The sequence below is a fragment of the Oncorhynchus kisutch genome, linkage group LG17 (genome assembly GCF_002021735.2).
Source record: "Oncorhynchus kisutch isolate 150728-3 linkage group LG17, Okis_V2, whole genome shotgun sequence".
Classification (NCBI taxonomy): Eukaryota; Metazoa; Chordata; class Actinopteri; order Salmoniformes; family Salmonidae; genus Oncorhynchus; species Oncorhynchus kisutch.
The window spans coordinates 85,407,256-85,432,821 of record NC_034190.2 but is presented as its reverse complement, the minus strand read 5'-3'; the positions used below and the strand labels follow the sequence as shown (position 1 = coordinate 85,432,821).

Below are 25,566 nucleotides of genomic sequence, written 5' to 3'. Positions count from 1 at the left end.
GAACATTTGGACGATGTTCTTAGAAGAATAGGAACATTCGGACGATGTTCTTAGAAGAATAGGAACATTCGGACGATGTTCTTAGAAGAATAGGAACATTCGGACGATGTTCTTAGAAGAATAGGAACATTCGGACGATGTTCTTAGAAGAATAGGAACATTCGGACGATGTTCTTAGAAGAATAGGAACATTCGGACGATGTTCTTAGAAGAATAGGAACATTCGGACGATGTTCTTAGAAGAATAGGAACATTCGGACGATGTTCTTAGAAGAATAGGAACATTCGGACGATGTTCTTAGAAGAATGGGAACATTCGAACGATGTTCTTAGAAGAATGGGAACATTCGAACAATGTTCTTAGAAGAATAGGAACATTCGGACGATGTTCTTAGAAGAATAGGAACATTCGGACGATGTTCTTAGAAGAATAGGAACATTCGGGACGATGTTCTCAGAAGAATAGGAACATTCGGGACGATGTTCTCAGAAGAATAGGAACATTCGGGACGATGTTCTCAGAAAAATGGGGTTCTCAGAAGAATGGGAACATTCGGGACGATGTTCTCAGAAGAATGGGAACATTCGGAACGATGTTCTCAGAAGAATGGGAACATTCGGGACGATGTTCTCAGAAGAATGGGAACATTCGGACAATGTTCTTAGAAGAATAGGAACATTCGGACGATGTTCTTAGAAGAATAGGAACATTCGGACGATGTTCTTAGAAGAATAGGAACATTCGGACGATGTTCTTAGAAGAATAGGAACATTCGGACGATGTTCTTAGAAGAATAGGAACATTCGGGCGATGTTCTTAGAAGAATAGGAACATTCGGACGATGTTCTTAGAAGAATAGGAACATTCCGATGTGATTTCCCCCATAACAGTTTGTTTGTTGCAGTTCCAGCCTCAGCTTGTCCTGGTGGCAGCAGGCTTCGACTCTGTGATAGGTGATCCCAAGGTAAGGAGAACCAAATGTTAATGTTCTTTATCTTCAAGTTGATGTGATAGAAATGTATATGATTTCTGAAAGATGTGTGTTTTTGTGTGTTTTTACCCTAGGGAGAGATGTCTGCCAGTCCTCAGTGTTTCTCTGTTCTGACTCACATGCTGCTGGGCCTGGCTCAGGGGAAGTTGTTGCTGGTTCTTGAGGTAACAACAAACCACTCTACATGTCTTTTATTTAGCTTCGATTACACATGCAGCCCAAATCAGATCTTATGATGAAAATTACAGGCCTCTCTCATCTTTTTAAGTGGGAGAACTTGCACAATTGCTGGCTGACTAAATACCTTTTTGCCCCACTGTAGCTTCGATTACACATGCAGCCCAAATCAGATCTTTTGCCACAAATTGGTCTTTTGACCAATCACATTAGATCTGGCCACTAATTGGTATTTTGTCCAATCACATCTGATCTTTTGTCACTAATTGGCCTTTTGACCAATCACATCAGAGATTTTGTCACTAATTGGGCAAATGAAAATGATTCTGCTGCCTGTGTGTAAACGCTGAGCTGGGGTAGGTTGAGTTGGCTTCCATACCACATTATATATCTACGTTAACTGCGTGCGCCCCACTTTTATGGTTTAAGTCCATGTGTGTTGAATGAAAGAGATGCTTTATAAAGTTATATTGAGTGACGTTGATGCCGCTTGTTTCATGTTTTCAGGGAGGATATAACCTTCAGTCCACAGCAGAAGGGGTGTGTGCCTGTCTGAGGTCACTATTGGGGGAGTCCTGCCCACGCTTGGGGTCACCATCCATCCCGAGTGACAGTGCCCTGAAATCTATCTCCAGGTCTATCTCTGCTCTGTACCCTTACTGGACCAGTCTGCAGGTACTGGGTAAGTACTGGAGAACCCATTCATAACCCATTCATAACCCCTCATAACCCATTCATAACCCCTTATAACCCCTCATAACCCCTTATAACCCATTCATAACCCCTCATAACCCATTCATAACCCCTTATAACCCCTCATAACCCCTTATAACCCATTCATAACCGCTTATAACCCATTCATAACCCCTTATAACCCCTTATAACCCCTCAAAACACATTCATAACCCCTCCATAACCCCTTATAACCCATTCATAACCCCTCATAACCCCTCCATAACCGATTCATAACCCCTCAATAACCCCTTATAACCCATTCATAACCCCTTATAACCCATTCATAACCCCTTATAACCCCTCCATAACCCCTTATAACCCCTCAAAACACGTTCATAACCCCTCCATAACCCCTTATAACCCATTCATAACCCCTCATAACCCCTCCATAACCCCTCATAACCCATTCATAACCCCTCAATAACCCCTTATAACCCATTCATAACCCCTCATAACCCCTTCATAATCCTTTAAACCCCTTCATAACCCCTTATAAACCCTTCATAACCCATTAAACCCCTCATAACCCATTCATAATCCTTTAAACCCATTCATAACCCTTTAAATCAAATCAAATCAAATTTATTTATAAAGCCCTTCGTACATCAGCTGATATCTCAAAGTGCTGTACAGAAACCCAGCCTAAAACCCCAAACAGCAAGCAATGCAGGTGGAGAAGCACGGTGGCTAGGAAAAACTCCCTAGAAAGGCCAATACCTAGGAAGAAACCTAGAGAGGAACCAGGCTATGTGGGGTGGCCAGTCCTCTTCTGGCTGTGCCGGGTGGAGATTATAACAGAACATGGCCAAGATGTTCAAATGTTCATAAATGACCAGCATGGTCGAATAATAATAAGGCAGAACAGTTGAAACTGGAGCAGCAGCACAGTCAGGTGGAAGTTGAAACTGGAGCAGCAGCATGGCCAGGTGGACTGGGGACAGCAAGGAGTCATCATGTCAGGTAGTCCTGGGGCATGGTCCTAGGGCTCAGGTCAGTTGAAACTGGAACAGCAGCATGGCCAGGTGGACTGGGGACAGCAAGGAGTCATCATGTCAGGTAGTCCTGGGGCATGGTCCTAGGGCTCAGGTCCTCCGAGAGAGAGAAAGAAAGAGAGAAGGAGAGAATTAGAGAACGCACACTTAGAATCACACAGGACACCGAATAGGACAGGAGAAGTACTCCAGATATAACAAACTGACCCCAGCCCCCCGACACATAAACTACTGCAGCATAAATACTGGAGGCTGAGACAGGAGGGGTCAGGAGACACTGTGGCCCCATCCGAGGACACCCCCGGACAGGGCCAAACAGGAAGGATATAACCCCACCCACTTTTCCAAAGCACAGCCCCCACACCACTAGAGGGATATCTTCAACCACCAACTTACCATCCTGAGACAAGGCTGAGTATAGCCCACAAAGATCTCCGCCACGGCACAACCCAAGGGGAGGGCGCCAACCCAGACAGGATGACCACAACAGTGAATCAACCCACTCAGGTGACGCACCCCCTCCAGGGACGGCATGAGAGAGCCCCAGCAAGCCAGTGACTCAGCCCCTGAATAGGGTTAGAGGCAGAGAATCCCGGTGGAAAGAGGGGAACAGGCCAGGCAGAGACAGCAAGGGCGGTTCGTTGCTCCAGAGCCTTTCCGTTCACCTTCCCACTCCTGGGCCAGACTACACTCAATCATATGACCCACTGAAGAGATGAGTCTTCAGTAAAGACTCTAAATGTCTAGTAAATGTCTCTGACATGTGTAGGCAGACCGTTCCATAAAAATGGAGCTCTATAGGAGAAAGCCCTGCCTCCAGCTGTTTGCTTAGAAATTCTAGGGACAATTAGGAGGCCTGCGTCTTGTGACCGTAGCGTACGTGTAGGTATGTACGGCAGGACCAAATCAGAGAGATAGGTAGGAGCAAGCCCATGTAATGCTTTGTAGGTTAGCAGTAAAACCTTGAAATCAGCCCTTGCTTTGACAGGAAGCCAGTGTAGAGAGCCTAGCACTGGAGTAATATGATCAAATTTTTTGGTTCTAGTCAGGATTCTAGCAGCCGTATTTAGCACCAACTGAAGTTTATTTAGTGCTTTATCCGGGTAGCCGGAAAATAGAGCATTGCAGTAGTCTAACCTAGAAGTGACAAAAGCATGGATTAATTTTTCTGCATCATTTTTGGACAGAAAGTTTCTGATTTTTGCAATGTTACGTAGATGGAAAAAAGCTGTCCTCGAAATGGTCTTGATATGTTCTTCAAAAGAGAGATCAGGGTCCAGAGTAACGCCGAGGTCCTTCACAGTTTTATTTGAGACGACTGTACAACCATTAAGATTAATTGTCAGATTCAACAGAAGATCTCTTTGTTTCTTGGGACCTAGAACAAGCATCTCTGTTTTGTCCGAGTTTAATAGTAGAAAGTTTGCAGCCATCCACTTCCTTATGTCTGAAACACATGCTTCTAGCGAGGGCAATTTTGGGGCTTCACCATGTTTCATTGAAATGTACAGCTGTGTGTCATCCGCATAGCAGTGAAAGTTTACATTATGTTTTCGAATAACATCCCCAAGAGGTAAAATATATAGTGAAAACAATAGTGGTCCTAAAACGGAACCTTGAGGAACACTGAAATTTACAGTTGATTTGTCAGAGGACAAACCATTCACAGAGACAAACTGATATCTTTCCGACAGATAAGATCTAAACCAGGCCAGAACATGTCCGTGTAGACCAATTTGGGTTTCCAATCTCTCCAAAAGAATGTGGTGATCGATGGTATCAAAAGCAGCACTAAGGTCTAGGAGCACGAGGACAGATGCAGAGCCTCGGTCCGATGCCATTAAAATGTCATTTACCACCTTCACAAGTGCCGTCTCAGTGCTATGATGGGGTCTAAAACCAGACTGAAGCATTTCGTATACATTGTTTGTCTTCAGGAAGGCAGTGAGTTGCTGCGCAACAGCCTTCTCTAAAATTTTACCCATTCATAACCCTTTCATAACCCATTCATAACCCTTATAACCCATTCATAACCCTTATAACCCATTCATAACCCATTCATAACCCTTATAACCCATTCATAACCCTTATAACCCATTCATAACCCTTTCAAAACCCTTATAACCCATTCATAACCCATTCATAACCCTTATAACCCATTCATAACCCATTCATAACCCTTATAACCCATTCATAACCCATTCATAACCTTATAACCCATTCATAACCCATTCATAACCCTTATAACCCATTCATAACCCTTATAACCCATTCATAACCCATTCATAACCCTTATAACCCATTCATAACCCTTATAACCCATTCATAACCCATTCATAACACATTCATAACACATTCATAACCCTTATAACCATTCATAACCCATTCATAACCCATTCATAACCCTTATAACCCATTCATAACCATTCATAACCCCTTATAACCCATTCATAACCCTTTAAACCCATTCATAACCCATTCATAACCCTTATAACCCATTCATAACCCTTATAACCCATTCATAACCCATTCATAACACATTCATAACCCTTATAACCCATTCATAACCCATTCATAACCCTTATAACCCATTCATAACCCATTCATAACCCCTTATAACCCATTCATAACCCTTTAAACCCATTCAACGCCACTCATAACCCATTCATAACCCCTTATAACCCATTCATAACCTCTTCATAACCCATCATAACCATTCATGACTGTGGTTTGTCTCCAGAGGGAGGGTCTCTATCAGACAGCGACCCCCTGAACCCAGCCCTGACCCCAGCAGAGAGCAGTATGGAGTTAGGTGAAGAGCTCTGTGAGGAGAGAGGAGACAGCCTGGACCTGACCACGGGCCTGGTGTACGACCAGAGGATGATGGAACATCACAACATGTGGGACAGGTGAGAATCAATCAAAGACACAAGAACATGTGGGACAGGTGGGAATCAATCTAAGACACAGGAGCATGTGGGACAGGTGAGAATCAATCGAAGACACAAGAACATGTGGGACAGGTGGGAATTAATCGAAGACACAAGAACATGTGGGACAGGTAGAAATCAATCAAAGACACAGGAACATGTGGGACAGGTGAGACACTGAGGCCCTGTCCAGAAACATATCCCCCTCCCAGGAAAGCAGTCCCAGTTGTCACTCAGTGGAAACTCCTGGCTAAATAAAATAAATATGAAATCATCCCCTATCCCTGAGGGTTCCTTCACTATCCAGCCGTAGCCTCATGTTGAATGTACTGTATGGAAATGATGTTATTTTGGTTGTTGGCAGCCACCACCCAGAGCTTCCCCAGAGGATCCAGCGTATCTTCTCCCGTCACGACGATCTGGGCTTGGTGTCCCGTTGCCTGAGGATACCGGCTCGACTTGCCTTGGAGGAGGAGCTGGCTCTGTGCCACAGGTAACTTCTACCAAGAACAAATTAAAGATATAGGACTATTACTGGTCGTATAGGGTTATTACTGGTCATATAGGGTTATTACTGGTCATATAGGGTTATTACTGGTCATATAGGGTTATTACTGGTCATATAGGACTATTACTGGTCATATAGGGTTATTACTGGTCATATAGGGTTATTACTGGTCATATAGGGTTATTACTGGTCATATAGGGTTATTACTGGTCATATAGGGTTATTACTGGTCATATAGGGTTATTACTGGTCATATAAGGTTATTACTGGTCATAATGGACTATTACTGGTCATATAGGGCTATTACTGGTCATATAGGGTTATTACTGGTCATATAGGGTTATTACTGGTCATATAGGACTATTACTGGTCATATAGGGTTATTACTGGTCATATAGGGTTATTACTGGTCATATAGGACTATTACTGGTCATATAGGGTTATTACTGGTCATATAGGGCTATTACTGGTCATATAGGGCTATTACTGGTCATATAGGGTTATTACCGGTCATATAGGGTTATTACCGGTCATATAGGGCTATTACTGGTCATATAGGGTTATTACTGGTCATATAGGGTTATTACTGGTCATATAGGGCTATTACTGGTCATATAGGGTTATTACTGGTCATATAGGACTATTACTGGCCATATAGGACTATTACTGGCCATATAGGGCTATTACTGGTCATATAGGGTTATTACTGGTCATATAGGGTTATTACTGGTCATATAGGGTTATTACTGGTCATATAGGGTTATTACTGGTCATATAGGGTTATTACTGGTCATATAGGGTTATTACTGGCCAGAGTACTGTCATAGTTGTGTATCTCCTGTGTCTGTAGTGTGTATCTACTGTGTCTGTAGTGCGTATCTACTGTGTCTGTAGTGTGTATCTACTGTGTCTGTAGTGTGTTGATGTGTCTGTAGTGTGTTGATGTGTCTGTAGTGTGTTGATGTGTCTGTAGTGTGTTGATGTGTCTGTAGTGTGTATCTCCTGTGTCTGTAGTGTGTTGATGTGTCTGTAGTGTGTAATATAATGTTATTTATCACATGCGCTGAATATAACAGGTGTCGACTTTACTGTGAAAATGCTTCCTTACAAGCCTTTAACCAACACAATTAAAGGAAATAAACAATAATTATGCTCCCTACAAGAAGTACCGGTACTGAGTCAATGTGTAGGGGTACGAGGTAGCTGAGGTAATATGTACATATACAGTTGTAGTCTGAAGTTTACATACACCTTAGACAAATACATTTAAACTCAGTTTTTCACAATTCCTGACATTTAATCCTATAAAAAATTCCCCGTCTTGGGCCTCCCGGGTGGCGCAGTGGTTAAAGGCGCTGTACTGCAGCGCCATCTGTGCCATCAGAGACTCTGGGTTCGCGCCCAGGCTCTGCCGTAACCGGCTGCGACCGGGAGCTCCGTGGGGCGACGCACAATTGGCCTAGCGTCGTCCGGGTTAGGGAGGGTTTGGCCGGTAGGGATGTCCTTGTCTCATCGCGCACCAGCGACTCAGTGCACAAGGTTGCCAGGTGCACAGTGTTTCCTCCGACACATTGGTGCGGCTGGCTTCCGGGTTGGATGCGCGCTGTGTTAAGAAGCAGTGTGGCTTAGTTGGGTTGTGTATCGGAGGACGCATGACTTTCAACCTTCGTCTCTCCCGAGCCCGTACAGGAGTTGTAGCGATGAGACAAGATAGTAGCTACTAACAATTGGACACCATGAAATTGGGGAGAAAAAAGGGGTAAAATTCAACAAAAAAAATCCCTGTCTTAGGTCAGTTAGGATCATCACTTTATTTTAAGAATGTGAAATGTCAGAATAATAGTAGAGACAATGATTTATTTCAGCTTTTATTTCTTTCATCACATTCCCAGTGGGTCAGAAGTTTACATACACTCAATTAGTATTTGGTAGCATTGCCTTTAAATAGTTTAATTTGGGTCAAACGTTTCGGGTAGCCTTCCACAAGCTTCCCACAATAAATTGGGTGAATTTTGGCCCATTCCTCCTGACAGAGCTGGTGTAACTGAGTCAGGTTTGTAGGCCTCCTTGCTCGCACACACTTTATCAGTTGAACCCACACATTTTCTATGGGATTGAGGTCAGGGCTTTGTGATGGCCATTCCAATACCTTGACTTTGTTGTCCTTAAGCCATTTTTCCACAACTTTGGAAGTATGCTTGGGGTCATTGTCCATTTGGAAGACCCATTTGCGAACAAGCTTTAACTGATGTCTTGAGACGTTGCTTCAATATATCCACATAATTTCGCTCATCATGATGCCATATATTTTGTGAAGTGCACCAGTCCATCCTGCAGCAAAGCACCTCCACAACATGATGCTGCCCCCCCCCGTGCTTCACGGTTGGGATGGTGTTCTTCGGCTTGCAAGCCTCCCCCTTTTTCCTCCAAACATAGCGATGGTCATTATGGCCAAACAGTTCTATTTTTGTTTCATCAGACCAGGGGACATTTCTCCAAAAAGTACAATCTTTGTCCCCATGTGCAGTTGCAAACCGTAGTCTGGCATTTTTATGGCGGCTTTGGAGCAGTGGCTTCTTCCTTGCTGAGCGGCCTTTCAGGTTATGTTGATATAGGACTTGTTTTACTGTGGATATAGATACTTTTGTACCTGTTTCCTGAGCGGCCTTTGCTGTTGTTCTGGGATTGATTTGCACTTTTCGCACCAAAGTACGAGACCGAACGCGTCTCCTTACTGAGCGGTATGACGGCTGCGTGGTCCCATGGTGTTTATACTTGCGTACTATTGTTTGTACAGATGAACGTGATACCTTCAGGCGTTTGGAAATTGCTCCCAAGGATGAACCAGACTTTTTTTCTGAGGTCTTGGCTGATTTCTTTAGATTTTTCCCATGATGTCAAGCAAAGAGGCACTGAGTTTGAAGGTAGGCCTTGAAATACATCCACAGGTACACTTCCAATTGAGTCAAATTATGTCAATTAGCCTGTCAGAAGCTTCTAAAGCCATGACATCATTTTCTGGAATTTTCCAACCTGTTTAAAGGCACAGTCAACTTAGTGTATGTAAACGTCTGACCCACTGGAATTGTCATACAGTGAATTATAAGTGAAATAATCTGTCTGTAAACAATTGTTGTAAAAATGACTTCATGCACAAAGTAGATGTCCTAACTGACTTGCCAAAACTATAGTTTGTTAACATGACATTTGTGAAGTGGTTGAAAAACGAGTTTTAATGACTCCAACCTAAGTGTATGTAAACTTCTGACTTCAACTGTAGGTAGGGTTTAAAGTGACTAGTCAATCAGGATAGATAATTAACAGAGTAGCAGCTGTGTGTGTCGATAATGTACCAACAAATAAACATAGGGGGTCAATGTAAATTGTCCCGGTAGCTATTTGATAAATTGTTTGTCAGTCTGATGGCTTGGGGATTGAAGCTGTTCAGGAGCTTTTTGGTCCTAGACTTGGCGCTCTGGTACCAATTGCCGTGCGGTAGCAGAGAGAACAGTTTATGACTCGGGTGGCTGGAGTATGTTGTTTTGGGGGGGGGGGGGCTTCCTCTGACACCCTCTGGTATAGAGGTCCTGGATGACAGTGAGCTTGGTCCCAGTGATGTACTGGGCTCTACACACGACCCTCTGTGATGCCTTACCTCGTTATTTAGTCTGCCTGGGAGCAAGACATCCTGGTCCATGACTGGATTTCTTCCTGCAGTCCGTGATTGACTGTAGACCCTGCCACATGCCTCTTGTGTCTGAGCCGTTGAATTGAGATTCTACTTTGTCTCTGTACTGACGCTTAGCTTGTTTGATACCCTTGTGGAGGGAATAGCTGCACTGTTTGTATTCGGTCATGTTACCAGTCACCTTGCCCTGATTAAAAGCAGTAGTTTGCGCTTTCAGTTTCACGCGAATGCTGCCATCAATCCACGGTTTCTGGTTAGGGAATGTTTCTGGAGGTCCTGGATGACAGTGAGCTTGGTCCCAGTGATGTACTGGGCTCTACACACGACCCTCTGTGATGCCTTACCTCGTTATTTAGTCTGCCTGGGAGCAAGACATCCTGGTCCATGACTGGATTTCTTCCTGCAGTCCGTGATTGACTGTAGACCCTGCCACATGCCTCTTGTGTCTGAGCCGTTGAATTGAGATTCTACTTTGTCTCTGTACTGACGCTTAGCTTGTTTGATACCCTTGTGGAGGGAATAGCTGCACTGTTTGTATTCGGTCATGTTACCAGTCACCTTGCCCTGATTAAAAGCAGTAGTTTGCGCTTTCAGTTTCACGCGAATGCTGCCATCAATCCACGGTTTCTGGTTAGGGAATGTTTCTGGAGGTCCTGGATGACAGTGAGCTTGGTCCCAGTGATGTACTGGGCTCTACACACGACCCTCTGTGACCTCATTTATTTGTATTTATTTATTCCCTTTTTGTTTTAACAAAAAATCAGTTTAAGAACAAATTGTTATTTACAATGACGGCCTACCAAAAGGCAAAAGGCCTCTTGAAGTTATTGAGGATGTTAAATGCTAAATCTTTTCACGCTTCTGAGGGGGAAGAGATGTTGTCGTGTCCTCTTCGTGTGTGGACCATGATAGATGTTTAGTGATATGGTCACAGAGGAGCTTGTCTGTGATCAGGCCGTTATGGCGTCGGCGTAATAATGGCGTTGGAGTCGTGTGCGGCCTTGTAGTTGTGGCTGAACAGGAAGTACAGGAGGAGACTAAGCACCCCCTGACGGGCCCCTGTGTTGAGGGTCAGCGTGGTGGATGTGTTGTTATCTACCCTTATCACCTGGGGGCGGTCCGCCAGGAAGTCCAGGATCCAGTTGCAGAGGGAGGTGTTTAGTCCCAAGGTCCTTAGCTTAGTGATGAGCTTTGAGGGCACTATGGTGTTGAACGCTGAGCTGTAGTCAATGAATAGCATTCTCACATAGGTGTTCCTTTTGTCCAGGTGGGAAAGGGCAGTGTGGAGTGTGAGATTGCGTCATCTGTGGATCTGTTGAGGCGGTATGCGAATCTGGGTGGGTCCAGGGGTGTCTAGGATGATGGTGTTGATGTGAGCCATGACCAGCCTTTCAAAGCACTTCATGGCTACAGACAGGAGTGCTGCGGGGCGGTAATCATTTAGACAGGTTACCTTGGTGTTCTTGGGCACAGGGACTATGGTGGTTTGTTTGAAACATGTTGGTATTACAGACTGGGTAACGTGTACATTGTATTTAATGATCAGGAGGATGATGTGCTCATGTTTGTTTACGGGGCGAAGCCAAACCCACAATTCCACATTGCGTGGACAATCCATAAAAAAAAAAATTATCCAATAATTATTATTTCAAATGTTGTAATTCTGTGAATGTGTTTAATCTATGTCTGTAGCTTGGAGCACATAGCCAATATCAAGGCCACAGAGGGAATGAAGACGAGGGACCTTCACAGACTGGGAGATGAGTACAACTCTATCTTCATCAGTACTGAGAGCTACAGGAGCGCCCGGTTGGCCGCTGGGGCCTGCTTTAATGCAGTACAGGCTGTTCTGACGGGACAGGTTGAACATTACCTCCATCACATTGACCTCTAACCCCGCTGTGTCCAGTAAATGTTAAAAGTTAGACACTCAGGCTGCCTTTTGTGAGGACATAGTTTCCTGAATGAATTACTTTAAAGCCGCAAAAATGCTGTTGCAAAGCTTATATGAAAGAATTTACGAAGTGATGTTTGTTTGAAAGAGCAGAGCCTTCTATTAGTCAACATGGTTGTATTATCAGACTTAGGGTTACACAATTCCCCTAAACTTTCCCCAATTACCCAGCATTCCAGGCTGTTGGATTCCTGGATTTCCTGATTATTCCTTCCTGATTCCAGTTATTTTCCAACTGGGATTTTTTGGAAAACTAGGGAATTTTGGGGGAAGTTCCTGGAATTTTGCAACCCTATTTATCAGACTGTTGTATGTCTGTCCCCCCCCCCACCAGGTCCGTAATGGCGTGGCCATCGTGCGCCCCCCTGGTCACCATGCCGAAAAGGACGCTGCCTGTGGGTTCTGTTTCTTCAACACCGCCGCCCTGACTGCCCGATACGCCCAGTCCATCTCCCAGAAGCCCCTGCGGGTCCTCATTCTGGACTGGGATGTTCACCATGGCAACGGAACACAGCACATCTTCGAAGAGGATGACAGGTACCTAGCCATGCCTGTTCCATATCTGGTGCACTGCTTTTGAAGGGGTTCCTGCTGTGCTGCTTTTGACGAGGGCCACAAGGGGTTCCTGCTGTGCTGCTTTTGATGAGGGCCACAAGGGGTTCTGCTGCTTCTGACGAGGGTCCAAAGGGGTTCTGCTGCTTCTGACGAGGGTCCAAAGGGGTTCCTGCTGTGCTGCTTTTGACGAGGGCCACAAGGGGTTCTGCTGCTTCTGACGAGGGTCCAAAGGGGTTCCGCTGCTTATTCTCTCCTCTTTTACTCAATTGGAAATTATGGGATGAGAATTTTTCAATTTATTCATTTCAACTCTGGTTCTCATGTCTTCCCAGTGTCCTCTACATCTCCCTCACTAACTCCAACCCTCTCCTCTCTCCATCCAGTTTCCTCTACATCTCCCTCACTAACTCCAACCCTCTCCTCTCTCCATCCAGGGTCCTCTACATCTCCCTCACTAACTCCAACCCTCTCCTCTCTCCATCCAGTTTCCTCTACATCTCCCTCACTAACTCCAACCCTCTCCTCTCTCTCCATCTAGTGTCCTCTACATCTCCCTGCATCGCTACGAGGATGGGACCTTCTTCCCTACTTCCGAGGACGCTCACTACAACAGAGTGGGCGAGGGGAAGGGAGCAGGGTTCAACGTCAACATCCCCTGGAACGGAGCCAAGATGGGCGACGCGGAGTACCTTGCAGCCTTCCACTCAGTGGTCATGCCCATCGCTAGAGAGGTACAGTATCCTTCCACTCAGTGGTCAGGCCCATCGCTAGAGAGGTACAGTATCCTTCCACTCAGTGGTCAGGCCCATCGCTAGAGAGGTACAGTATCCTTCCACTCAGTGGTCAGGCCCATCGCTAGAGAGGTACAGTATCCTTCCACTCCGTGGTCAGGCCCATCGCTAGAGAGGTACAGTATCCTTCCACTCAGTGGTCAGGCCCATCGCTAGAGGTACAGTATCCTTCCACTCCGTGGTCAGGCCCATCGCTAGAGAGGTACAGTATCCTTCCACTCAGTGGTCAGGCCCATCGCTAGAGGTACAGTATCCTTCCACTCCGTGGTCAGGCCCATCGCTAGAGAGGTACAGTATCCTTCCACTCAGTGGTCAGGCCCATCGCTAGAGAGGTACAGTATCCTGCCACTCTGTCTCTCTCTCTCTCTCTCTTCCTCTCTCTCTCTCTCTCTCTGTCTCTCTCTCTCTCTCTCTCTCTATCTCTCTCTCTCTCTCTCTCTCTCTCTCTCTCTCTCTCTCTCTCTCTCTCTCTCTCTCTCTCTCTCTCTCTCTCTCTCTCTCTCTCTCTCTCTCTCTCTCTCTCTCTCTCTCTCTCGCAATTCATTTCAAAGGGCTTTATTGGCATAAGAAACATATGTTTATATATCGATATTAAACAAAAGTGAAATAAACATTGAAATATAAACACTAAACATTACTCACCAAAGTTCCAAAAGAATAAAGACATTTCAAATGTCATATTATATATATATACAGTGTTGTCACGATGTGAAAGTACAAAAGGGAAGACAAATAAATATGGGTTGTTTTTACAACGGTGTTTGTTCTTCACTGGTTGCCCTTTTCTCGTGGCAACAGGTCACACATCTTGCCGCTGTGATGTCACACTGTGGTATTTCACCCAGTAGATATGGGAGTTTCTGTGTAATCTGAGGGATTATGTGTCTCTAATATAGTCATACATTTGGCAGGAGGTTAGGAAGTGCAGCTCAGTTTCCACCTCATTTTGTGGGCAGTGAGCACATAGCCTGTCTTCTCTTGAGAGCCAGGTCTGCCTACGGCGGCCTTTCTCAATAGCAAGGCTATGCTCACTGAGTCTGTACATAGTCAAAGCTTTCCTTAAGTTTGGGTCAGTCACAGTGGTCAGGTATTCTGCCACTGTGTACTCTCTGTTTAGGGTCAGTCACAGTGGTCAGGTATTCTGCCACGGTGTACTCTCTGTTTAGGGTCGGAGGATATTTTTGCATGCGGAGTGTCAATTTTGGGTTTGTCCCATTTTGTGAAGTCTTGGTTGGTGAGCGGACCCCAGACCTCACAACCATAAAGGGCAGTGGGCTCTATGACTGATTCAAGTATTTTTACCCTTAAACAGTTGGTTTCTCCCACTGTAGTTTGACCCGGGCCTTAAACAGTTGGTTTCTCTACCACTGTAGTTTGACCCGGGCCTTAAACAGTTGGTTTCTCCCACTGTAGTTTGACCCGGGCCTTAAACAGTTGGTTTCTCTCCCACTCTGTAGTTTGACCCGGGCCTTAAACAGTTGGTTTCTCTACCACTGTAGTTTGACCCGGGCCTTAAACAGTTGGTTTCTCCCACTGTAGTTTGACCCAGGCCTTAAACAGTTGGTTTCTCTCCCACTCTGTAGTTTGACCCGGGCCTTAAACAGTTGGTTTCTCTCCCACTGTAGTTTGACCCGGGCCTTAAACAGTTGGTTTCTCTCCCACTGTAGTTTGACCCGGGCCTGGTTCTGGTATCGGCAGGGTTTGATGCAGCCAGAGGGGACCCTCTAGGAGGGTACCAAGTGACCCCCCCGGGCTATGCCCACCTTACCCACCTCCTGATGGGCCTGGCAGGAGGCAGAGTATTGGTCATCCTGGAGGTTAGTGGTCTGCATTTAACACGCACATACACACACACACACACACACACACACACACACACACACACACACACACACACACACACACACACACACGTACACGCATGCATGCATACACACATAACTTTGATGATACAGTCATAGCAATACAAGGTTATAACATCTACAGAAAAGACAGAAATGCCAATAGTGGAGGTGTTGCTGTTTATATTCAGAACCACATTCCTGTAAAGATTAAGAGAGGATCTCATGTTAAATACTGTTGAAGTAATATGGCTACAGGTTCATCTGCCTCACCTGAAGCCCATTCTGGTGGAAAGGCACAGACCTGTCTATATTAGGTCCCACAGTTCACAGTGCATGTCAGAGAAAAAAACCAAGCCTTGAGGTCGAATGAATTGTCCGTAGAACTCAGAGACAGGATTGTTTCGAGGTACAGATCTGGGGAAGGGTACCAAAACATTTCTGCAGCATTGAAGGTCTCCAAGAACACAGAGGCCTCCATCGTTCTGAAATGGAAGAAGTTTGGAACCATCAAGACTCTTCCTAGAGCTGGCCGCCCTGCCAAACTGAGCAATCAGGGGAGAAGGGCCTTGGTCATGGAGGTGACCAAGAACCCAATGGTCTCTCTGACAGAGATCTATAGCTCCTCTGTGGAGATGGGAGAACCTTCCAGAAAGACAACCATCTCTGCAGCACTCCACCAATCAAATCAAATCAAACTTTTTTGTCACATGCACCGAATACAACAAGTGTAGACTTTACCGTGAAACGCTTTACTGACAAGCCCTTAACCAATAGTGCAGATAAAGAAGAGTTAAGAAAATATTTACCAAATAAACTAAAGTGAAAAATTATAAAAAGTAACAGGTTTTATATAAGGGGTACCGGTACCGAGTTCATGTGCGGGGGTACAGGTTAGTTGTGGTAATATGTACATGTAGGTAGGGGTGAAGTGAATGCATAGATAATAATTAGTGAGTATCAGCAGTGTACAAAACAAATGGGGGGGGGGGGGGGGGGGGGGGGGGGGGGGGGGGGGGGGGGGGGGGGGGTCGTCAATGTAAATAGTCTGGTGGCCATTTGATTAATTGTTCAGCAGGCTTGTGGCTTGGGGGTAGAAGCTGTTAAGGAGCATTTTGGTCCTAGACTTGGCAGTCTGTGACTTGGAGAAAACAGTCTATAACTTGGGTGACTGGAGTCTCTGACAATTTTTTGGGGGCTTTCCTCTGACACCGCCTATTATACAGGTCCTGGATGGAAGGAAGCTTGGCCCCAGTGATCTTCTGGGCCATACGCACTACCCTCTGTAGTGCCTTGTGGTCGGATGCCGAGCAGTTGCCATACCAGGCAGTGATGCAACCAGGATGCTCTCGATAGTGCAGCTGCATAACTTTTTGAGGATCTGGGGACCCATGCCAAATCTTTTCAGTCTCATGAGGGAGATTAGGTTTTGTTGCGCCCTCTTCACGACTGTCTTGGTGTGTTTGGCCTTTATGGTAGAGTGGCCAGACGGAAACCATTCCTCAGTAAAAAGCACATGACAGCCCGCTTGGAGTTTGCCAAAAGGCACCTAAAGGACTCTCACACCATGAGAAACAAGATTCTCTGGTCTGACAAAACCAAGATTGAACTTTTTGGCCTGAATCCCTAATAAACCCCAGGAAGAGTAGCTGCTGCCTTGACAGGAACTAATGGGGATCCATAATAAACCCCAGGAAGAGTAGCTGCTGCCTTGGTAGGAACTAATGGGGATCCATAATAAACCCCAGGAAGAGTAGCTGCTGCCTTGGCAGGAACTAATGGGGATCCATAATAAACCCCAGGAAGAGTAGCTGCTGCCTTGGGAGGAACTCATGGGGATCCTTAATAAACCCCAGGAAGAGTAGCTGCTGCCTTGGCAGCAACCAATGGGGATCCATAATGAACCCCAGGATGTGTAGCAGCAACCAATGGGGATCTTTGTTAAATACAAAATACACAGACACCTTCTTGACACCATCTGGTGCTGACTTGCTGCACCCTCGACAACCACTGTGATTATTATTATTCGACCATGCTGGTCATTTATGAACATTTGAACATCTTGGTCATGTTCTGTTATAAACTCCACCCGTCACAGCCAGAAGAGGACTGGCCACCCCTCATAGCCTGGTTCCTCTCTAGGTTTCTTCCTAGGTTTTGGCCTTTCTAGGGAGTTTTTCCTAGCCACCGTGCTTTTACACCTGCATTGCTTGCTGTTTGGGGTTTTAGGCTGGGTTTCTGTACAGCACTTTGTGACATCAGCTGATGTACGAAGGGCTTTATAAATACATTTGATTTGATTTGCCATAAGGACATTTACCTTTGTCATTTATTAGTGACTTATTTAGTGCATTCATCAGAAGATAGCTAGATGACACAGCTACATATCACAGTCATAGTAAGTACATTTCTCCTCAATGTAGCTGTCAGCAATGTCAGAGCAGGAAGTGTGAAACATTCTCTCCCGCACCTCTACAGGGTGGTTATAACCTGACTGCCATTTCGGAGTCTATGTCTGCCTGCACCAGCATTCTCCTGGGAGACCCCGCTCTGCCCCTGCCTCCCTTGCCCCCCACCTCACCCCAACGCAGCAGTCAGCATCAACAAGGTCATACGCACCCACTCCGCCTATTGGCTGTCCCTCAGGATACAACGTGAGTCCTGTTTCTCTGTCTGGAACTCTCAGGAATCAGAATTTTAGCAAATTATTTTTGTTTCATCATCTGTTTAAAATGACAGGATGTGTATACCAGGGGGAGCCGTATACCAGGGGGAGCCGTATACCAGGGGGAGCCGTATACCAGGGGGAGCCGTATACCAGGGGGAGCCGTATACCAGGGGGGAGCCGTATACCAGGGGGAGCCGTATACCAGGGGGAGCCGTATACCAGGGGGAGCCGTATACCAGGGGGGAGCCGTATACCAGGGGGAGCCGTATACCAGGGGGAGCCGTATACCAGGGGGAGCCGTATACCAGGGGGAGCCGTATACCAGGGGGAGCCGTATACCAGGGGGAGCCGTATACCAGGGGGAGCCGTATACCAGGGGGAGCCGTATACCAGGGGGAGCCGTATACCGGGGGGAGCCGTATACCCGGGGGGAGCCGTATACCAGGGGGAGCCGTATACCAGGGGGAGCCGTATACCAGGGGGAGCCGTATACCAGGGGGAGCCGTATACCAGGGGGAGCCGTATACCAGGGGGAGCCGTATACCAGGGGGGAGCCGTATACCAGGGGGAGCCGTATACCAGGGGGAGCCGTATACCAGGGGGAGCCGTATACCAGGGGGAGAGCCGTATACCAGGGGGAGAGCCGTATACCAGGGGGAACCGTATACCAGGGGGAGCCGTATACCAGGGGGAGCCGTATACCAGGGGGAGCCGTATACCAGGGGGAGCCGTATACCAGGGGGAGCCGTATACCAGGGGGAGCCGTATACCAGGGGGAGAGCCGTATACCAGGGGGAGCCGTATACCAGGGGGAGCCGTATACCAGGGGGAGCCGTATACCAGGGGGGAGCCGTATACCAGGGGGGAGCCGTATACCAGGGGGGAGCCGTATACCAGGGGGATGTAATGTTTTCCCTGTATTGTTTTCTCTCTAATCAGTTCCAGATACTCTCCGTCTGTCTCTGCCAAACCCCAAACCCCGAGGGAAGAGGACTTCTAAGGGCAAGAAGTCTCCCAGACAGGGTAACCAGGGCTGGGCAAGCCCTGGTCAGGGGTCACCCCAGACCACACCTCAGACCACACCTCAGACCACATCTCAGACCACACCTCAGACCACACCTCAGACCACACCTCAGACCACACCTCAGACCACACCTCAGACCACACCTCAGACCACACCTCAGACCACATCTCAGACCACACCTCTGCCCTCTGGTGATCGGGGCGACCTTGACCTAGATGACCTCACAAAGGGACTGGTGTCACTCGACCTAAACCAAAGTACCTCAGCCAATCCCAGCCCAGCGTCTGTCCCTGTGGGTGGAGCCAGGTCGAAGGTGAGGCTCAGTCCTATGAAGAGCCCTGTTGTTAAGGTGAAGACGGAAGCTGTTCCAAATAAGCCAGAGATTCTCCAACCAACGCCTGACGAGACAGAGACGCCGGTAAGGAACCGTGTGAAGTCATGGTCGCATACCAAACGACACCCTATTCCCTAGTGCACTACTCTTGACCAGAGCCCTATCCAAAGTAGTGCACTATGTAGGGAATAGGGTGCCACTTTGGATGTAAGCTTTTGGCCGAGATCCCTGCTCTCTGTTTTTAGATCATTTGTGTACTTCTGTGTGAACTCATGGGGATTGGATCAACTAAACTTTTGGGGTGGGAGGTAGCCTAGTGGTTAGAGCGTTGGACAAGTTAACCGAAAGGTTGCTAGATCGAATCCCCCAAAACTGACGTTCTGACTCTGAACAAGGCAGATAAACCCCATTGTTCCTATTGTAAATAAGAATGTGTTCTTAACTGACATGCCTAGTTAAATGAAGGTTAATAAACATTTTTAAAATGCAGGCCTTCGACTCTGACCTCCATCAGAAACAGACAGGGTTTATTTTCACCTCAAGGTTATCAATGATTGAAAATGCGAACCTTTTCTCGACTGGCTAGATACATTGTTACTGAATTACCATCCTAGGCGGTCGCCATGGTTGCCTCAGACCCAGTTACCAAGGGAGACCAGGAGAGAGGTGCGGTGGAGGTGGAAGGGGCGTCTGGTTGCTCCAAGGAGCCGGTGTTTGAGCTGTTCTGTGGAAACCAGGATGTGGACGGGGTACAGATGATATTCTGTTTTTAAAATATATATATATTTTCTCCTTTCATATTAAGTTATGATTTGTTGAGGTGTTATCGGTAGAACTGCGGATCCAACCCCTCCAGGTCTTGTCTAAAATACAAAGTAAAAGAAAAATTGTCTAAAATCTCAGTACGCCGAAGATCATTTACGATTGAGGCAGAAATCTCATGTAACTTTTCAGTATTTTCAAGAGAGCAATTTTCGCCTTTTTTTTTCTCCCAAACACCCCCCCCACCCCCCACCCAGAGCACCATGTACGTGGTGGATCCCCTGTCCTGGTGCCCCCACCTAGACTCAGTGAGGCCTGTTCCTGTTGGAGGTATAGATGTGTTTCGGCCCTGTGAGGACTGTGGAACCGACACTGAGAACTGGATCTGTCTCTGCTGCTACAAGGTACTGGAAACAAAGGACACTTCCTGTCCTCTTAACCTCACATCATCTCCAGTATCAGCGTCTAGAGGTCGGACTTCTACCCGCGTCTAGAGGTCGGACTTCTACCCGCGTCTAGAGGTCGGACCTCTACCCGCGTCTAGAGGTCGACCCTCTACCCGCGTCTAGAGGTCGGACCTCTACCCGCGTCTAGAGGTCGGACCTCTACCCGCGTCTAGAGGTCGGACCTCTACCCGCGTCTAGAGGTCGGACCTCTACCCGCGTCTAGAGGTCGGACCTCTACCCGCGTCTAGAGGTCGGACCTCTACCCGCGTCTAGAGGTCGGACCTCTACCCGCGTCTAGAGGTCGGACCTCTACCCGCGTCTAGAGGTCGGACCTCTACCCGCGTCTAGAGGTCGGACCTCTACCCGCGTCTAGAGGTCGGAATTCTACCCGCGTCTAGAGGTCGACCTCTACCCGCGTCTAGAGGTCGACCTCTACCCGCGTCTAGAGGTCGGCCCGCGTCTAGAGGTCGGCCCGCGTCTACATCTTAACAGAATCACTTCTATTCATGTACATTTCATTTAAACAACTTTAGAAATTCTTTATCAACCACAAAGCAACGCTCTTCTTAGTATGAAGATAAATATATTGTCGGCAATAAGATATACAATTAACTTTGTTGTCCTCGATTTAGTGTTTTGACATCATAGCGAGATGTAACATGCCATTCTCTTGACTAGTGTTTTTTGTCTTCGCTAGGTGTACTGTGGTCGCTATGTCAACCAGCACATGTTAACCCACGGCGTGTCGTCAGAACACCGGCTGGTGCTGAGCTTCGCTGACCTGTCGGTCTGGTGTTACTCCTGTCAGGCCTACGTCCACAACCAGGTGAGAGGAGGAGCGGGTCAAATCGAATAAGTTTGCAACACAACAACAAGTTTTCACAATTTCACTCGTTCACTTTTTAGCCCAGGGCTAGCTGGCTGTGCTCTAGAGCAGGGTTAGCACCAACCTTAGCCCAGGGCTAGCTGGCTGTGCTCTAGAGCAGGGTTAGCACCAACCTTAGCCCAGGGCTAGCTGGCTGTGCTCTAGAGCAGGGTTAGCACCAACCTTAGCCCGGGGCTAGCTGGCTGTGCTCTAGAGCAGGGTTAGCACCAACCTTAGCCCAGGGCTAGCTGGCTGTGCTCTAGAGCAGGGTTAGCACCAACCTTAGCCCAGGGCTAGCTGGCTGCTTTAGAGCAGGGTTAGCACCAACCTTAGCCCAGGGCTAGCTGGCTGTGCTCTAGAGCAGGGTTAGCACCAACCTTAGCCCAGGGCTAGCTGGCTGTGCTCTAGAGCAGGGTTAGCACCAACCTTAGCCCAGGGCTAGCTGGCTGTGCTCTAGAGCAGGGTTAGCACCAACCTTAGCCCAGGGCTAGCTGGCTGTGCTCTAGAGCAGGGTTAGCACCAACCTTAGCCCAGGGCTAGCTGGCTGTGCTCTGGAGCAGGGTTAGCACCAACCTTAGCCCAGGGCTAGCTGGCTGTGCTCTAGAGCAGGGTTAGCACCAACCTTAGCCCAGGGCTAGCTGGCTGTGCTCTAGAGCAGGGTTAGCACCAACCTTAGCCCAGGGCTAGCTGGCTGTGCTCTAGAGCAGGGTTAGCACCAACCTTAGCCCAGGGCTAGCTGGCTGTGCTCTAGAGCAGGGTTAGCACCAACCTTAGCCCAGGGCTAGCTGGCTGTGCTCTAGAGCAGGGTTAGCACCAACCTTAGCCCAGGGCTAGCTGGCTGTGCTCTAGAGCAGGGTTAGCACCAACCTTAGCCCAGGGCTAGCTGGCTGTGCTCTGGAGCAGGGTTAGCACCAACCTTAGCCCAGGGCTAGCTGGCTGTGCTCTAGAGCAGGGTTAGCACCAACCTTAGCCCAGGGCTAGCTGGCTGTGCTCTAGAGCAGGGTTAGCACCAACCTTAGCCCAGGGCTAGCTGGCTGTGCTCTAGAGCAGGGTTAGCACCAACCTTAGCCCAGGGCTAGCTGGCTGTGCTCTAGAGCAGGGTTAGCACCAACCTTAGCCCAGGGCTAGCTGGCTGTGCTCTAGAGCAGGGTTAGCACCAACCTTAGCCCAGGGCTAGCTGGCTGTGCTCTAGAGCAGGGTTAGCACCAACCTTAGCCCAGGGCTAGCTGGCTGTGCTCTGGAGCAGGGTTAGCACCAACCTTAGCCCAGGGCTAGCTGGCTGTGCTCTAGAGCAGGGTTAGCACCAACCTTAGCCCAGGGCTAGCTGGCTGTGCTCTGGAGCAGGGTTAGCACCAACCTTAGCCCAGGGCTAGCTGGCTGTGCTCTGGAGCAGGGTTAGCACCAACCTTAGCCCAGGGCTAGCTGGCTGTGCTCTAGAGCAGGGTTAGCACCAACCTTAGCCCAGGGCTAGCTGGCTGTGCTCTAGAGCAGGGTTAGCACCAACCTTAGCCCAGGGCTAGCTGGCTGTGCTCTAGAGCAGGGTTAGCACCAACCTTAGCCCAGGGCTAGCTGGCTGTGCTCTAGAGCAGGGTTAGCACCAACCTTAGCCCAGGGCTAGCTGGCTGTGCTCTAGATCAGGGTTAGCACCAACCTTAGCCCAGGGCTAGCTGGCTGTGCTCTAGAGCAGGGTTAGCACCAACCTTAGCACAGGGCTAGCTGGCTATGCTCTGGAGCAGGGTTAGCACCAACTTTTCAGGGCTAACCAATCAGTTACTTTGTTACCTAATTAGAATTTTCCCATAAAGTTGACCGTTGGTTTCAGAATACTCTGCTTGTGTGAAGACCGTACTCTGCTTGTGTGAAGATAGCACAGGGCCAGTAGTAGTCTGAGGCTAGGAATAATGCTGTGTGAAAAGGTATTTTCTTTATGATGTTCCCCATGTGCTTAAATCTCTTCTTTCTCTCCTTTTATTTCTCTCCTGCCCTTCTACCTGTTGTTGTCCAGATGGTGTTGAAGCCAAGAACGCTGCCCACTGTATGAAGTTTGGAGAGGACATGCCCCTCTCTAACTGAAGCCATACTGGACGAGGAGAGAAGAGAGAGAAGAGGAGAGAGAGAGAGAAGAGAGAGAGAGAGAGGAGACATGCCCCCTCTCTAACTGAAGCCATACATGACGAGAGAGAGAGAGAGAGAGAGAGAGAGCGAGAGAGAGACATGCCCCTCGCCATACATGGACGACAACACACAGAAAGAGAGAGGACATGCCCCTCTCTAACTGAAGCCATACATGGACGAGAGAGAGAGAGAGAGAGAGAGAGAGAGAGAGAGAGGAGAGAGAGAGAGAGAGAGAGAGAGAGAGAGAGAGAGAGAGGAGAGAGAGAGAGAAGAGAGACGAGAGAAGAAGGAGAGAGACGAGAGAGAGAGAGAGAGAGAGAAGAGAGCAGAAGAGAGAGAGGAGAGAGAGAGAGAGAGAGAGAGAGAGGAGAGGAGAGAGAGAGAGAGAGAGGACATGCCCCTCTCTAACTGAAGCCATACATGGACGAGAGAGGGAGGGAGAGAGAGAGACATGCCCCTCTCTAACTGAAGCCATACATGGACGAGGGAGAGAGAGAGAGACATGCCCCTCTCTAACTGAAGCCATACATGGACGAGAGAGAGACATGCCCCTCGCCATACATGGACGACAACACACAGAAAGAGAGAGGACATGCCCCTCTCTAACTGAAGCCATACATGGACGAGAGAGAGAGAGAGAGAGGGAGAGAGAGAGAGACATGCCCCTCTCTAACTGAAGCCATACATGGACGAGAGAGAGAGAGAGAGAGAGAGAGAGAGAGAGGGAGAGAGAGAGAGACATGCCCCTCGCCATACATGGACGAGAGAGAGAGAGAGAGAGAGAGACATGCCCCTCGCCATACATGGACGACAACACACAGAAAGAGAGAGGACATGGAACATATGTTGTTATGAAAGCAAAATATAAAAGACTTCCTGTTCTGGTCTCGGTGCTATTGTTAGTGCCTCTGCTTGCTTGGCAGACGTGACTGTGCCTTTAAATCTCTCTTTATATTCTCACTTGTCTGTCTGTCTTTGTCACTCTCGCTCTCTCCCTCTCTCTTTCTCACCCTGTGTCTCTCTCTCTTTCTGTCTCTCTCTCCTTTCTCTCTCTCTCCTTTCTTTCTTTCTTTCCCTCTTTCTTTCCCTCCCTCCCTTTCTCCCCAGCCTAATGTCAATGAGTACAGTACCATCAAGCACAACATGCATCAGACCAGTGATTATGTTGGCTTAAATATTAGCGCTAACATCAGTCATACGTTATTGTAAATATCATCTTTGTTTTAAATACATTGGACTCATTGACTGTTCTCAGTTCATTGTATTTGCCAAAACCTCTCTTATCCAAAATATATGTCTATGAAGCTACTCTGTCCTCACTGTGGTTCATTTAACTGTCCTCACCGTGGTTCATTTAGCTGTCCTCACCGTGGTTCATTTAGCTGTCCTCACCGTGGTTCATTCAGCTGTCCTCACTGTGGTTCATTTAACTGTCCTCACTGTGGTTCATTTAGCTGTCCTCACCGTGGTTCATTTAGCTGTCCTCACCGTGGTTCATTTAGCTGTCCTCACCGTGGTTCATTTAGCTGTCCTCACCGTGGTTCATTCAGCTGTCCTCACTGTGGTTAATTTAGCTGTCCTCACCGTGGTTCATTCAGCTGTCCTCACCGTGGTTAATTTAGCTGTCCTCACCGTGGTTCATTCAGCTGTCCTCACCGTGGTTCATTTAGCTGTCCTCACCGTGGTTCATTCAGCTGTCCTCACTGTGGTTCATTTAGCTGTCCTCACCGTGGTTCATTTAGCTGTCCTCACCGTGGTTCATTTAGCTGTCCTCACCGTGGTTCATTTAGCTGTCCTCACCGTGGTTCATTCAGCTGTCCTCACTGTGGTTAATTTAGCTGTCCTCACCGTGGTTCATTCAGCTGTCCTCACCGTGGTTCATTTAGCTGTCCTCACCGTGGTTCATTCAGCTGTCCTCACCGTGGTTCATTTAGCTGTCCTCACCGTGGTTCATTTAGCTGTCCTCACCGTGGTTAATTTAGCTGTCCTCACCGTGGTTCATTCAGCTGTCCTCACCGTGGTTCATTTAGCTGTCCTCACCGTGGTTCATTCAGCTGTCCTCACCGTGGTTAATTTAGCTGTCCTCACCGTGGTTCATTCAGCTGTCCTCACCGTGGTTCATTTAGCTGTCCTCACCGTGGTTCATTCAGCTGTCCTCACCGTGGTTCATTTAGCTGTCCTCACCGTGG

The 25,566-nt window shown here is 47.7% G+C and overlaps 1 protein-coding gene across 1 annotated transcript in view; it reads left to right on the top strand.

Annotated features, from left to right (window-relative positions):
- Positions 1-24,685, top strand: part of hdac6 (histone deacetylase 6) — a 41,268-nt gene extending 16,583 nt beyond the window's left edge. The window contains 18 exon segments of the mRNA XM_031794861.1: positions 906-965; positions 1,067-1,156; positions 1,677-1,851; positions 5,637-5,805; positions 6,191-6,319; positions 11,715-11,883; positions 12,311-12,513; positions 13,070-13,262; positions 14,990-15,139; positions 17,642-17,743; positions 17,745-17,817; positions 18,771-19,273; positions 19,804-19,938; positions 20,209-20,355; positions 21,095-21,223; positions 23,268-23,317; positions 23,524-23,591; positions 23,865-24,685. Coding sequence (XP_031650721.1) covers positions 906-965; positions 1,067-1,156; positions 1,677-1,851; positions 5,637-5,805; positions 6,191-6,319; positions 11,715-11,883; positions 12,311-12,513; positions 13,070-13,262; positions 14,990-15,139; positions 17,642-17,743; positions 17,745-17,817; positions 18,771-19,273; positions 19,804-19,938; positions 20,209-20,355; positions 21,095-21,223; positions 23,268-23,303 — 2,463 coding nt within the window. The 3' untranslated portion in view covers positions 23,304-23,317; positions 23,524-23,591; positions 23,865-24,685.
- The last annotated feature ends 881 nt before the right edge of the window (positions 24,686-25,566 follow it).